This window comes from Sapajus apella, unplaced genomic scaffold, assembly GCF_009761245.1.
Source record: "Sapajus apella isolate SASKATOON/1434 unplaced genomic scaffold, GSC_monkey_1.0 scaffold49, whole genome shotgun sequence".
NCBI classification, from domain to species: domain Eukaryota; kingdom Metazoa; phylum Chordata; class Mammalia; order Primates; family Cebidae; genus Sapajus; species Sapajus apella.
In genome coordinates, this window is record NW_022436989.1 from 5,287,553 (window position 1) to 5,301,047 (window position 13,495).

The 13,495-nt window shown below is 36.8% G+C and overlaps 1 protein-coding gene across 10 annotated transcripts in view; it reads right to left on the bottom strand.

Moving 5' to 3' along the window:
• The window catches only part of SDCCAG8 (SHH signaling and ciliogenesis regulator SDCCAG8), a 249,716-nt gene that overhangs the window by 156,594 nt on the left and 79,627 nt on the right, over nt 1–13,495 (bottom strand). For all 10 annotated transcript variants that reach the window (XM_032242401.1, XM_032242400.1, XM_032242406.1 and 7 more), the window contains 2 exons: nt 8,003–8,137; nt 4,528–4,644 (listed from right to left, as the gene is read on the bottom strand). In XM_032242401.1, coding sequence (XP_032098292.1) covers nt 4,528–4,644; nt 8,003–8,137 — 252 coding nt within the window. The remainder of the gene's footprint in view (nt 1–4,527; nt 4,645–8,002; nt 8,138–13,495) is intronic.

Sequence of the window (13,495 nt, forward strand, 5' to 3'; positions counted from 1 at the left end):
TCTCATAAAACTTTATTTGTAACATAGACAGCAGACCAGATTTGACCTATGAGCTGTAGTTGGCTAACACTTTCTTATGAATACTGGGTACATGAGCATACTGAATATGCATATTTGTCTGTATATGTAAGTGGAGGTATATACACATATATTAGCATTCGAAATCTCCATTTGCCCATTCCCGTCGTCATGGCAGTTTCTTGGGCACATGATCAGTGCAGTCACATATGTGCTGTTTAGAAGGGCCCTTATACTTGCAGTTTCAGACTCTATGATCAATGTCTTGAAATGATTAGCAATTTTATCTTAGAATTGTGTTTTGTAGGTGCACTCTGATGGGACAATGGAGACTGAACTCCTATATGTGGTCTCATCTTTCCACTGCCTCGCTGCAGCCCTGGGCAGTTCTCAGAAATATATTCCTCTCCAGCTTCTTCATTGCCAGCCCTGCCCTGCTGCTGTTACTGCCCTCCACTCAGGGTGGACCAGGGCATGTCACTGGGAGAGGTGTGTGTCTTTTGCCCCTGGCAGGATCCTGAATGTGTGTTTAGACAGGACTGAATCAAGTGTGCCCATCCCTGGCATCTTAGAGCAGGACAAGGAGGTAATAATTCCTGCCCCAAGCTGGCAGCACCACAGCACACTCAGTGGATTCCATGCAGAGCCTCTTCCCCACCCCTGATCCAGACAGCAAATAGGTTCCAGTATGGAGACTGCAGTCTCCCAGGGGTCACCTGTCTGACCTCCTTGGGGTGGGGGAGAATGAACTCCCTGCTCCATGCTGGGGCATGGTGTAGGTCCTGTGGCTAGAAGAAGGAAGAATCCAGAAGCCCATGGGGCACCTGTGGGGTCTGCACTCCCCCATAAGTATCATCCCTATGCTGGAAGAAGCCTAACATCAAATAGCAAATAAAATATGGCATGTCAAGTCTGGGTTGGTGAGGGAGGAGGGGCAAGGAGAGAGAGACTGAAGAAGAAAAGAAAGCGTTTTATATTTTGGTTTTTAATGTCATTTCTTTCCTGCTTTCTGAACAAAATGGTCCTGTATTTTCACTTTGCACTGGGCCCTAAACAAAGGTTGGAGGCTGTAAAGAATCATCTTCTGAGATTCATTTACCGAAATGGAAGTTGACAAAAAAATTCTATCTATACATCACTCATTTCAGGTCAGCTAATCCTTGTAATGTTAGGGCTTCCTGTAACATTCCTAAATCTTAAATACAAGGCTCTGATATTGATTATGTATTTTGGGTTTCAGATTCTCTGAAGCTCCTTTTGGCATATGATTATCAGGAATGCTGCATGGTAGCCACTCCCTCAAACAGTTTACTGCAGGAGTAATTTACACTTCTTTAGAATGATGATGAAGCATTTCATAAAAATAAACCACCATCAAAACATTATATACAAAATTTAACAGACAACAACAAAGAAAGATGAAATTTTACTAAGAGTTCTATTTATTTCCTATTACAAAGGGCAATAACAGATCATTCTAACATACAAAAACATACTTGTTTTCCTAATTTGAATAAACCAACTGTAAAGCAAACATTTTTGAGACAAATAAATGAGAATATAGGCTGGGTATAATTTGATATTAAAGAATTATTGTTAACATTGTTAGGTATAATGACACAGTGTATAAAAATATCCTTCATAGACAAGCATGGGTATTTATGAGTAAAATAACATAACGTCTGAGATCCATTTAAAATACTTCTCAAAAGAAGAAAAAGAGTAGAAGAAGATGACAGAAGAGAAGAGGAAGAAGCTGAAGAGAAGAAAGCGGAGCAGAAAAAACATGACAAAGAATATGAAGGTAACGATGAGGACAGAAGTTGAGAGAAAAAAAAGTGAGATCGATGGATTAGGGTTGTGGAAGAGGACTGGCAAAATGAGTGTAAGTGATGGAAATGTGAAGATTCATTATAATATTCCCTTTACCTTCACATATGTTTTTAAATTCCCCTGATGAAGTGTGTGTATGTGTGTGTGTAACCATTGCCTGAAAAATTTTCTAATAAAAATCAAAGTGCATATTTCACATTCTCCTCCATACCAAATGCCTTTTTTTCTGGTGCAAGAAGCATCCTCTGAGGCTGACAGGAATTCTCTAAGCTGAAGAGATACAAAGGAGTTGATGGGAAGGATAATCCGCCCATCGGTTCTTGACACAATGTAAAGAAGAAAAGAAGAAAGTGGGTGGAAGAGACTGCCATTGTTACTCTCCTGACCTTTCCTTCTAATTATGCCAGAGTCAAGGCTCAGGTCACAAGGAAAATTATTTTGGTGGTCAACCATTTGCCCTATTTTGTATACATCAAAAAAGCTCTTGTTCTCACACATTCCAATCTCACAGTTTCCCACCTACTTTAAAAATGTATCAAGCGGTCAGATTCACTAAAATATGTATAAAATGACTACAGTATGAAGAACACCTTGCTTGCAAACTTACAGATAGTCTTCTTGTGATGCTGAATTGTAAGATACACAACACTTAAAAATTTAATATACTTTTTATCATTGTAAGTATTTCAGATAAATGTTCAACATGCCCGGCTTTTAAAAGTTAAATGTAAATTTCTCTCTTGAGTGCAGATGGTGGCCAAGCAAAGTAGTTCTTTGGCCTTACAGACAGAAGGTCAGGTCATGGCTGAAAGACCAAAGAACAATTGCTGCTTTGCTACTCCAAATCATCCATGGAATGAGACACCACTACTTTCTTTTCTGAAACTGTCTGTTCAACACAAAGTAGTTAAAAAGAGTACCTATAAGATTTCCTCACATTCTGTCCAGGGAAAAAAATGGTAACAAGCACATCACATCACAAACATCTTGTAACTATTGAGAGGTTTTATTCCTAAAGTTGTGGCCTCCTAAAAAGGCACATCTCTATCTTAAAACATATCATTGTAAGTCATTATGAAAACTACGGTTGCTTCACTATTATCAGAAAACGTTTACAAATGAAAAGTGGTCCTTATAAAATCCTGCAACTTTAGCCTTCATACCATCATGGGTTAACTAAAATGAGATTTAATACTGCAAATAATTCTAATATGGTGAATGCTTCTAAACAAGTTATTCACTTACAAATGATATTATACTTTTATTGTTTGGTTTTTTTTTCCTCTAGAACATTATAATGAAATTTTAAATAACTCGGAGACTCTTTCCTGATGTATTTTTCCAGTTAGTCCAAAATATTATGCTGACAGAGTGCTGTTGAATAATACAAAAGGCATATGATAATGCCGGTCAGTATGCCAATATGATTCCTTTTAAAAAAAATTACAGTACATCAGGAAAGAAAAGTTATCTGTGATAAACTTAGTAGACTAGGCCTTCAGTCCCTGATAGAAAGTATTTTCCATTCCACTATCAGGCACGCCCCCAACTGGATGAAATAAAATAAGTTTCATTATCTGCACATGTTAATAATGAAAAGTCTTCTGAAAATTTAAAACCCATTACACCACCAAATATAGTGGTGCAAATGCAGAATTTTACTTTGGTTGCCAGGATTTTAATTTAGTCCTAAGGATTTCAGTTATGACTTGAAAAGCTTTTTGTACTAAACTTCGTTATCACTTTCATTTTCAATCCTTTTCCCAATTGTCTTTGCGTCATTTGTCGTAAAGAGTTAATTGACTCAAAAGAGGAAATATGTTAGAAAATATGATGAAAAACCTCGAACTAGAAACATATTTTTAAAAAATTTATTTGGAGTGGCCTACTTCTAAATTCTAAAACAATTCCTTTAAAATACTGACACGAAGAGCCCAGTCTTATTATTTTAGTTGAATAAACAACCTACTTTTTTGAATATAATGAAAATCTTCAAAGTCCTGTACTGTAACATAAAAATAGAAAGTCAAAAGTCAGCCTATTAGAACAGCCTCTCTAAAAACTTTATCCCTGTTGTCAACTAAAATTGGAGTATCTACTTCATCTCAACAAAGATATAACGTAAAACATCTGTTCGAAGCAGAAATTGAAGTACGCAGCTTTGATCTCCTAACATTTCTAATGTCACTGTATTTAGGCTTCGTGAACAAACGTATTCATGGTTATCTTAGCTAAAACTGGTTTCACTCTGCCAACAATCAATTTGATTGACATATTTACATATCAACTCATCTCATCTTACGAATTTTAAACTTTTTCATTTAAAATTGGATTCAAGTTGGCATCTTTCAAGAACTTTATGTATGTATATTTTAGGTTCAAACTGTGCATTAGAACATTTCTTTTTACTTTGTAAGTAATAGATACACATAACCAAATGTATATTTATGACCTGTCAGATTGGAATTTTATATGCATGCTGTTGTATTCTCACCATTTCATGTGAAAGGTGATAATTTTAGGCAACTATAAAAGAAATTTTCTTAACAGTATAAACTGGATCATCCCATTAGTTAGAAATAATATGAATAAATAACAGGAATAAAACAACATCAACTTGAGAAAGAATGCTACTTATATCTATAATTGCTGCAATTATGATGTGTCCTCTCTTACCTGATCTTTAATTTCAAGATCTCTGTTAGTTTTTGCTCTGTACTCTCTGTGCTCCTTTTCTGCCTCGTCTTTCTCCATGTTGGTTTTATTCAGCTGATAGCGCATTTCTCCACACACCTGTTAGATTGTAAAAACTGAATGATTACCTGCTGGAATCTACCAGGCAATGCCTGCAATTAAATCTTTTGGTGCCCCCTAGAGGTCACATAGATAAAATACAACAAAACTTTTCTAAGAATGCTATTTTCTACTAGAATATTCAAATGTAGCCTGTTAAGATTCAGAAGCAACATCAGGGATTATTGATTTTAACAATTTCAAAGTACAGATAAATAAATGCATAAGTAAGGAATTTAAGTAATGTGCCCAAGATTATTTTATATAAAATAACAGTTTCAATTGCATATTATCAACCAAAATGCACTATCATCTAACTTTTTAAATAGGCAAAGTTAGTAGTTAAAATGTTAAGCTATGTTATTATTCATTCACATGGTTATGGTTAAATATTCACTCTATATTTTAAAGTTTTCTTTTAAAGACTTCATCACTTATGCCCTTTAAAAAGGAAATGTATAAAGAAATTTTTATCTGCTAATGGACATGCTATTGATATTTACATCTGTAGTATCCAGTATTTACTGCAAGGTTTGCAGATAATGTCATCTTTTCACACACAATCCCAGGTATTCAAGTCAAGGAAGACTTTTCTGGCAAAAAAAAACATAGACTGGAACTAAGCCCACTATGCACTTATAACTGTACCATTCAATATAAAAGAAAAATATGCTTTTAAATGAAATAATTGTAATACAGCATCAATAACGAACATACATAGCATCTTAAAAGTGTTACATATTATCCTTTATACTTGACACTAATTATTTTTTCCAATCTAGGGCTGCTACAGACACAGACATATATTTGAAAACTGTAATTAGCAGATGAATCTAAACAAGAAAATTATGGGCCTTTCGAGATAACTGAGAACCTATAGAGAGTTCAATTAATGTACAAGTCTGCTAAGTTTGCTTCTAATTTACAAATATATGGCTCTTAAAAATAATATATTATCCAATGGTTATGCTTTCTTGAAACTTTTCAATTTTGATATTCCTCCAAAAATGATGATTTTGGAAACTTCATAAGTCAGTTTCATCATTACTGAGGTATTAGAATATACTACAGTATAAAACCTATATGCATTTAAGATGGGCATGGTAGCGCATGCCTGCAGTCCCAGTACCTCTGGAGGCTGAAGCGGAAGGGTGGCTTGAGCCTAGGAGCTCAGGACTATGGAGTGCTGTGCCAGTGCCTGTGAATACCTGCTGCACTCCAGCCTGTACAACACAATAAAATCCTGTCTCCAAACAAATAAAACAGAACCTAAAAAGTAATTTAAGAAATAATCTACATTTAAAAGCTATAGTGACAAAACAGGAGAAAAAGTCAATAGGCTTCCTTCTCCCCAGTGGCCCTCAGAAAGCTAGAACAATGATGAGGGTATTAAAAATTCTACTGTAAATTCAAATGGCTTCAATGTGTGAGAGTTTACTCTTCCAATTTCAAAAATTATAAATTTATAAAAGCTATTAATTTTAAACCTGAATAAAATTAAAAATTCAGAGTGACAGGAAAAAAATTAGAGGAGTCATACTTTGTTTCTCTCCCAATTCTTCAATAGTCCTATGTATATCTAGGAATAAAATGGAATAAAACCCCCAGCTGATAATATCAGAAGACCACAATTAGACAACTATGATGTTCAAAACCCAACATCAGTACGAACTTATTATGTAAAAAATGTCTAAGCATCAGGTCTTATTTAAAATCATTTCATCCCTTAATTTTACTCCTAAAGTTCCCTGCTTTCCTACTTTCATTTCAGCATTTGCTAAGTTTATCCACAACATTCAAATTCTATTTAATATTAAATTAACACATTAAATTGAACTAGAACTGTATTATCTCCATGGTGGAAACAACTTCAAGGCAATTTAGTCTAATCTCTTCTGATGCGTAAGTCCTTTCAGATAGTTCTTGAGACAGAGAACTCTCTTTGCTGTACCACATTTCAACAGAATGTTGTCTCTCTATTACCAACTGAAAATTGTCTTATCATAGCTTCACCCACAAATCTAGGTTAAGCATTTCTATCCTTCTGAACTAATTTCTTCACTTCCACCCCATCTCCACACAAAAACATCAGGTTGATTGGCAAATTTGAGCTTCTTAAACTTCTACATTAGCTAATATGAATGCTTCAAAGCAGAAGGAGAATTACAGAAACTCAAGAAAAAGGGGAAAAATAATTTTAATTGCTGAATTATAGAGCAACAACGGCATTACAAATATGTCAAAATTTAGGAAAATACGTCAATTAATAAAAGGTAATATGGGAAGAGTATTTTAAGCAAATCACCTGTGTATTTAGCAGTAAAAAATAAATTAATTTCATTTATTACATTACACATGCCCATATTTGGTTTCTTAGTTTTAAAGCATTAACTATTGAAATCTAGATGGACTACTAGTATTTCTTAAAATATGTGCCTTCCATATTAATCATTGCCAGTAAAGACCATTAAACATTTTAGTTCTTGATTCACATGCCAGTGACGCCCACAGCACAGACAATGTAGTATTTCAAAGTATAAAATAAGATCATGTAGTATTAGAATCTTTATTTTAATGACCAGTCTGAAAAGGAATAGGAAGTGGAAGATTTTTTTATGTTAAGCATATCTTTTAAGTTGTCAATATGTGTTCTTGGCAATTAATGTAAACAGCAACCCTATGCTATCTACGGAAAAACAAGGCATTTCTAATTAATTTAGAAAAATAAGGTTTATCAAATATTCAATAATTAAAGTAATGTAATTCTTATTTATTTATGTCTGTCTCTGCCACTTAACCCTTAAGTTCTTTGAGGACATTAGTTGTTTCTAATTCATCTCTGTACATGCAATACCCATTAAGGGCCTGCGTACAGTAAATGAACGTTTACTGAGTAAGCATTAGGTAGCCTTTTATTATTCTTGAAATCAAAAAACTTTTGTGCTCCAAACTTCTTCCTGATAACAATAAGAGCTTTGGGCATTAGGAAAAAAGTTTTTTTTTTTTTTTTTTTTTGAGACGGAGTTTCGCTCTTGTTACCCAGGCTGGAGTGCAATGGCACTATCTCGGCTCACCGCAACCTCCGCCTCCTGGGTTCAGGCAATCCTCCTGCCTCAGCCTCCTGAGTAGCTGGGATTACAGGCACACGCCACCATGCCCAGCTGATTTTTTGTATTTTTAGTAGAGACGGGGTTTCACCATGTTGACCAGGATGGTCTCGATCTCTTGACCTCGTGATCCACCCGCCTCGGCCTCCCAAAGTGCTGGGATTACAGGCTTGAGCCACCGCGCCCGGCCGAAAAAAGTTTTAAAGAAAATAGTTCCTTAAGTAATATTAAACTAAAATCTCTCTCTGTACCTTTGTAACATCCATTTCCCGAGAGGCAAGCTGACTTTGAATTTCCTCTAGTTGATTAACAGCTGAAATCTTTTCCTTTGTAACCTTTTCCACCTGGGCCTCCAGTTGGGCAATATTCTGAGACAGGATCAACATCTGTAAGGGAAAACAAAGGTCCTAAACAATAATGTCATTTGACAAAACAAATACTAAAACTTTCTTGAATTAATAGCATCTCAGTATTTTCACTGCCATTCTCTATGGATTGGGTATGTTCATTTCTCTACCTCCTCTACTCACCTACGCCCAGTGAATTAAAATATGTAGTTCTTTCCTACTTCTCTACTATCCATTCCCCTGATCTCTAAGCTCATTTTGAAACATGTAAAACAAGATGATAAAATCAAAGGCTGAAACCCTAAAGTGACAGATATCAAACACCCAAGTAAGTTATGGAACAGAGCGCCATAAATACATTCAGAGGAGATGTAGAAGAATCAGACAACTCTTAAAGCCTTCTTCCACATGGAGGGCATAAAAGGAGTGACTGGAAGAGTGAAGAGTGAAGAAGTTATTTAGAGAGAGCAACTGATCTGCTGTGACTCCCACTACCCTTCTCCCGACACCAGCAAAGAAGAGGCTCTGTGAAGTTCCCTTTGTTGGTAAAACCCCACCTATCACTCCCATTATCTGGTTCTCCCTCATTTCTCCAATAGGTTTCAGCTCAGCCATGATCTCCTCTCCTCCAGGAAGTCTTCCTTGACTCCAGTTCCCAGCACAAAATAGGCAGTCCCTCCCATGTTCAGGGTTGATATTCAGCTGTCCCAGTCTGCACTGGGACAGTTATGCCTGTTGCTTGCAGCCTGTGTCCATTCTCACTGATTGTTTCCCATGCTGTAGTGATTAATATTTTGAATATCACTATGGTGTGTGCTCATAAATCTGTGTATATACCTCCATCACACACTAACCTCTGCATACCTCTACCACAGTACTCATCCCACTGTTCTTAGCTGTCTGTTTCCTCATTCGAGAAGCTCCTCAAGAGCATGTTCTTCAAGAGGTACCAAATGTTTGATGAATGAATAATTAATTAGAATAAATAGCTTTCCAAGGGACTCTATGGATATTAGGTTCTCAGGTTTTCTTCTCAAGATTAGAAATACTTTCAAGATCTTAGGTTTATTCTGTATAGTTTTTGGTTTGCAATTACATTTTGTTCTGTTCCAGGAAGTCAAAATTTTCTAGGCTCTTAATTCCTTATTTGTACTGGCATTTTTTTAAATGTAAAAGCAGCAAAACATATAGGAATACCTATCAATTCTTATCTGGTAAAACAAGAACTGGTGACAAATTTTAAATAATGATGTTTAAAATTTACCATTGTTGTTTGAAATTTACCGTTCTACACTGACATGGATGTGAATTCAGTTTTATAACTAAAATCAGTTACTAAAAGTATATGATAAAATCAATATTGAACCAAAGGTTTAGTAAATTAAGACCCTTACATCAATACAATGAAGATGGGTGTCTGCCAAAGAACTACAGAACTAGTTAAAGTTGACCCTATCAAAGTAATGAGCCTAGTAACTATTTTCTAATTTAGGCAGAGGTATTAATTAACTTTTCTGAAGATAGTAAAGAATTGTATATTTGACTTGTGGCTGTTTACATGCCCCTATGATCAAAGAATTGTCTACAAATCTAATTTTCCCACACAGTTAAGTTTACTAATAACAAACTACAAAGTATTCTTGGGCACACTGCAATCTAAACCTAAAGTTGAAAAGGAGTTAAATATGACAAATCAAAAACATCAATTTAATTTCTTAATTTAAAATTTCCAGTTCATGAGCATATATATTATGAATGTGTAATTATACCTTTTCTGGAACCATACAATAGCAACAAACGTTAATTACCAGCTACTAAAAATCATATTTTACTTATTCATGTGGACATACATAACTGATGGTAAACATCTTAACATTGTATGGTTTTTGAAATAAATATACTGACATTTATTTTGCTAATTACAAATTCTAGTCCATTTCTCCTATAAGGCATGTCACAAATCTCTTCCTTATGATTCCTCCCTCTGCCACCCATCATTTCCTTCCTTTGCCCACTACCTGTCTGCTGCCTCCTGTCACCCACTTTCTGAGGTCTCCCCTCCTGTTGTCACACCTTCTTTTTCCCCACGCCCACCATCTGGAAGTCAACATTACACGGCAGGAGCTTCTCCATCCACATCTGTTGCAGAGCCAGAAGTAACACAGACACAGCTGCAACACTGCTGGATGTCCAGGACGTTGACATCAGGTAAGTCCTTTAAACTTTGACAGGGGCAAGGAAGAGACAAGGACACCCAGGTTGGGAGAGGTTGATAGAAATTTCTGCAGAGCAGTCCCTAGTGTATTGAACACGGTATGAATCTGTACTCCCTATACAAGAGACACAATTAAGGATTTTCACAATGAATACTGTCAAGGAAAGCAATCGAGAAAATGTGAGGACCTCAGGGGGTGCTCGATAAATATATGATCAATGACTGAATGAACTGACAAACCTGAGTGCTCAGTGCAGCCGAGGACCATTATTGAAGATAACATACAAACTCACAGCAAGTGCCGGGGGAATGATTCAAACCCGTGTAGGTAGAAGGCATCTGCTCTCCTACAGCTTCACACACAAATGGAATTTTTTTAAAATAAGAAAAGTAGCGGAGAAATTTTTAAAAAATACATGAAAAGAAAGAAAAGTTTCACAAGTATTCCCACTGGTAGGAAAGCAGGAGTGCTTATTCTAGCACTAACTTTACCTGGCACTTACAATGTTATGATTAATTGGTCAGTCACCCTATTAAATCATGTTCTTGCCACACACAGTGGCTCACCCCTGTAATCCCAGCACTTTGGGAGGCCAAGGCGGGTGGATCATGAGGTCAGGAGCTCAAGACCAGCCTGGCCAACACTGTGAAACCCCGTCTCTACTAAAAATACAAAAATTAGCCAGGCATGGTGGCGGGCGCCTGTAATCCCAGCTACTCAGGAGGCTGAGGCAGGAGAATCACTTGAACCCGGGAGGCGGAGGTTGCAGTGAGCAGAGATGGTGTCAGCGCAAAGAACTCCATCTGAAAAAACAATTATGTTCTTGTGTCAGGCAGTATGATATGGATTCTCTCTTTAAATCCCCTGAGAAAGGCTGGGTGCCATGGCTCACACTTGGACCCTAGCGATTTGGGAGGCTGAGGCATGAGGACTGCCAGGAGTTCAAGACCAGCCTGGGCAATACAGTGAGATCCTGTTTCTACAATGTTTTTTTTTTTTTAAATTAGCCAGGCACAATGGCACATGCCTGTAGTCCTGGCTGAGGCAAGGGGATTGCTTGAGCCAAGTAGTTTGAGGATATGATGAACTATGATCACACCACTGCACTCCAGCCTATGTGACACAGTGAGACCCTGTCTCTAATAAATAAATAATTAAATCCCCTAGAGAAGGAATTATATTGAATTACGTTTCATTTGAAAAAATGAGATTCAGAAAACTAACTTGTCCAAGTTCATTCAAACTAATAAATAAAAGATAAAGCTCAGCTTTACAAAAAAGTTTGTCTGTTTTACTAACACAAAGGGCCAAGAAATCGATCCAGTAAGGCTCCTTCTCTTTTTCTCTAAAACAAGAATAGCCATAAGTTACAATTTATTCAGTGCCCACAGTTAAGTCAGGCATTACATTAGATATTATCTAAACATTATCTCACTTAATCCTATCAATTATTTCTCATATTACAAAGTTTATTTACTCCTCCGAAACTTAGAGAGGTTAAGTGAATTGTTCAAGGTCACAGAAAGGTCAAGTCGGATTCAACTCGAAATCCTTTTCCTCAAAAGCCACTTTCTGGCATTTCCTGGTGAGAGCTGGGACCTCAGTGCTATGACCACTGTCAGCTCTTTATTCATACATCTTTATTTAAAACAGGATCTTAAGATCAAATGTGAGCAAAGGCTTACTAAAGACAAAATCAACTTACAGACTCTAGTTTAGAAATGTATGGTATTGAATAGAGATAAAGCTGCACACATATAGCCATCTGATCTTTGACAAACTTGACAAAAATCCCCCATGGGGAAAGGATTCCCTATTCAATAACTGGTGCAGGGTAGCTGGCTAGCCATATGCAGAAGAATGAAACTGGACTCCTACCCTTCACCATATATAAAAAATAACCATGCTGGGTGTTTCCTACATGGGCTTTGGGAAAGAATTTATGACTAAGTTCTCAAAAGCAATTGCAACAAAATCCACAAACTGATGAGTGGGACCTAATTAAACTAAAGAGCTTTTGCACAGCAAAAGAAATTATCAACAGAGTAAAGAGACAACCTACAGAATAGGAGAAAAAATTTGCAAACTATGTATCAGACAAAGATCTAATATCCAGAATCTATAAAGAAAGTCAACTCAATTGAACAAGCTAAAAACAACTCCATTATAAAACGAACAAAAGACATGAACAGACACTTCTCAAAAGAAGACACAGAAATGGCCAACAAACATATGAAGCACTGTTCAAGATCACTACTGAATGATATGGTTTGGATTTCTGTCCCCACCCAAATCTCACATGAAATTGTAATCCCAGTGTTGGGGGAAAGGCCTGGTGGAAGGTGATTGGATCACGGGGACAGGTTTCTCCCTCACTCTTCTCATGAGAGTGAGTTCTCAGAAGAACTGGTTGTTTAAAAGTGTGTAGGCCCTCCCCCTGCTCCCTCTTCCTCCTGCTCCAACCACAGAAGGCATGCCTGCTTCCCTTCCACCATGACTGAAAGTTTTCTAAGGCCTCCCCAGCCATTCTTCCTGTACAGCCTGCAGAACTGTGAGCCAATTAAACCTCCTTTCTTTATAAATCACTAGTTTCAGGTATTTCTTTATAGCAGTGTGAGAACAGACTAATACACTAATTAATCATCACAGAAATGCAAATCAAAACCACGAGAGGCCATTTCACACCAGTCAGAATGGCTATTAATCAAAAGTCAAAAAACAACAGATCCTGGTGAGGCTGCAGAGAAAAGAACACTTCTACACTGTTGATGGAATGCACATTAGTTCAGCCACTGTGGAAACCAGTTTGGAAATTTCTCAAATAACTTAAAACAGAACTATCATTCTACCAGCAATCCTATTATTGGGTATATATTCATAAGAAAACAAACTGCCTTTCCAAAAAGACACATGTACTCACATGTTCACTGCACCTCTATTCACAATAGCAAAGACATGGAATCAACCTGGGTTCCCATCAGGAGTGGACTGGATGAAGAAAATGTGGTACATATACACCACTGAATACTATGCAGCCATAAAAAAAGAATGGAATCATGTCTTTGGCAGCAGCAGGGATGCAACTGGAGGCCACATTCCTAACTGAATTAACGCAGGAACAGAAAATCAAACACTGCATATTCTCACTTACAAGTGGGAGCTAAGCATTAGGTACTCCTGG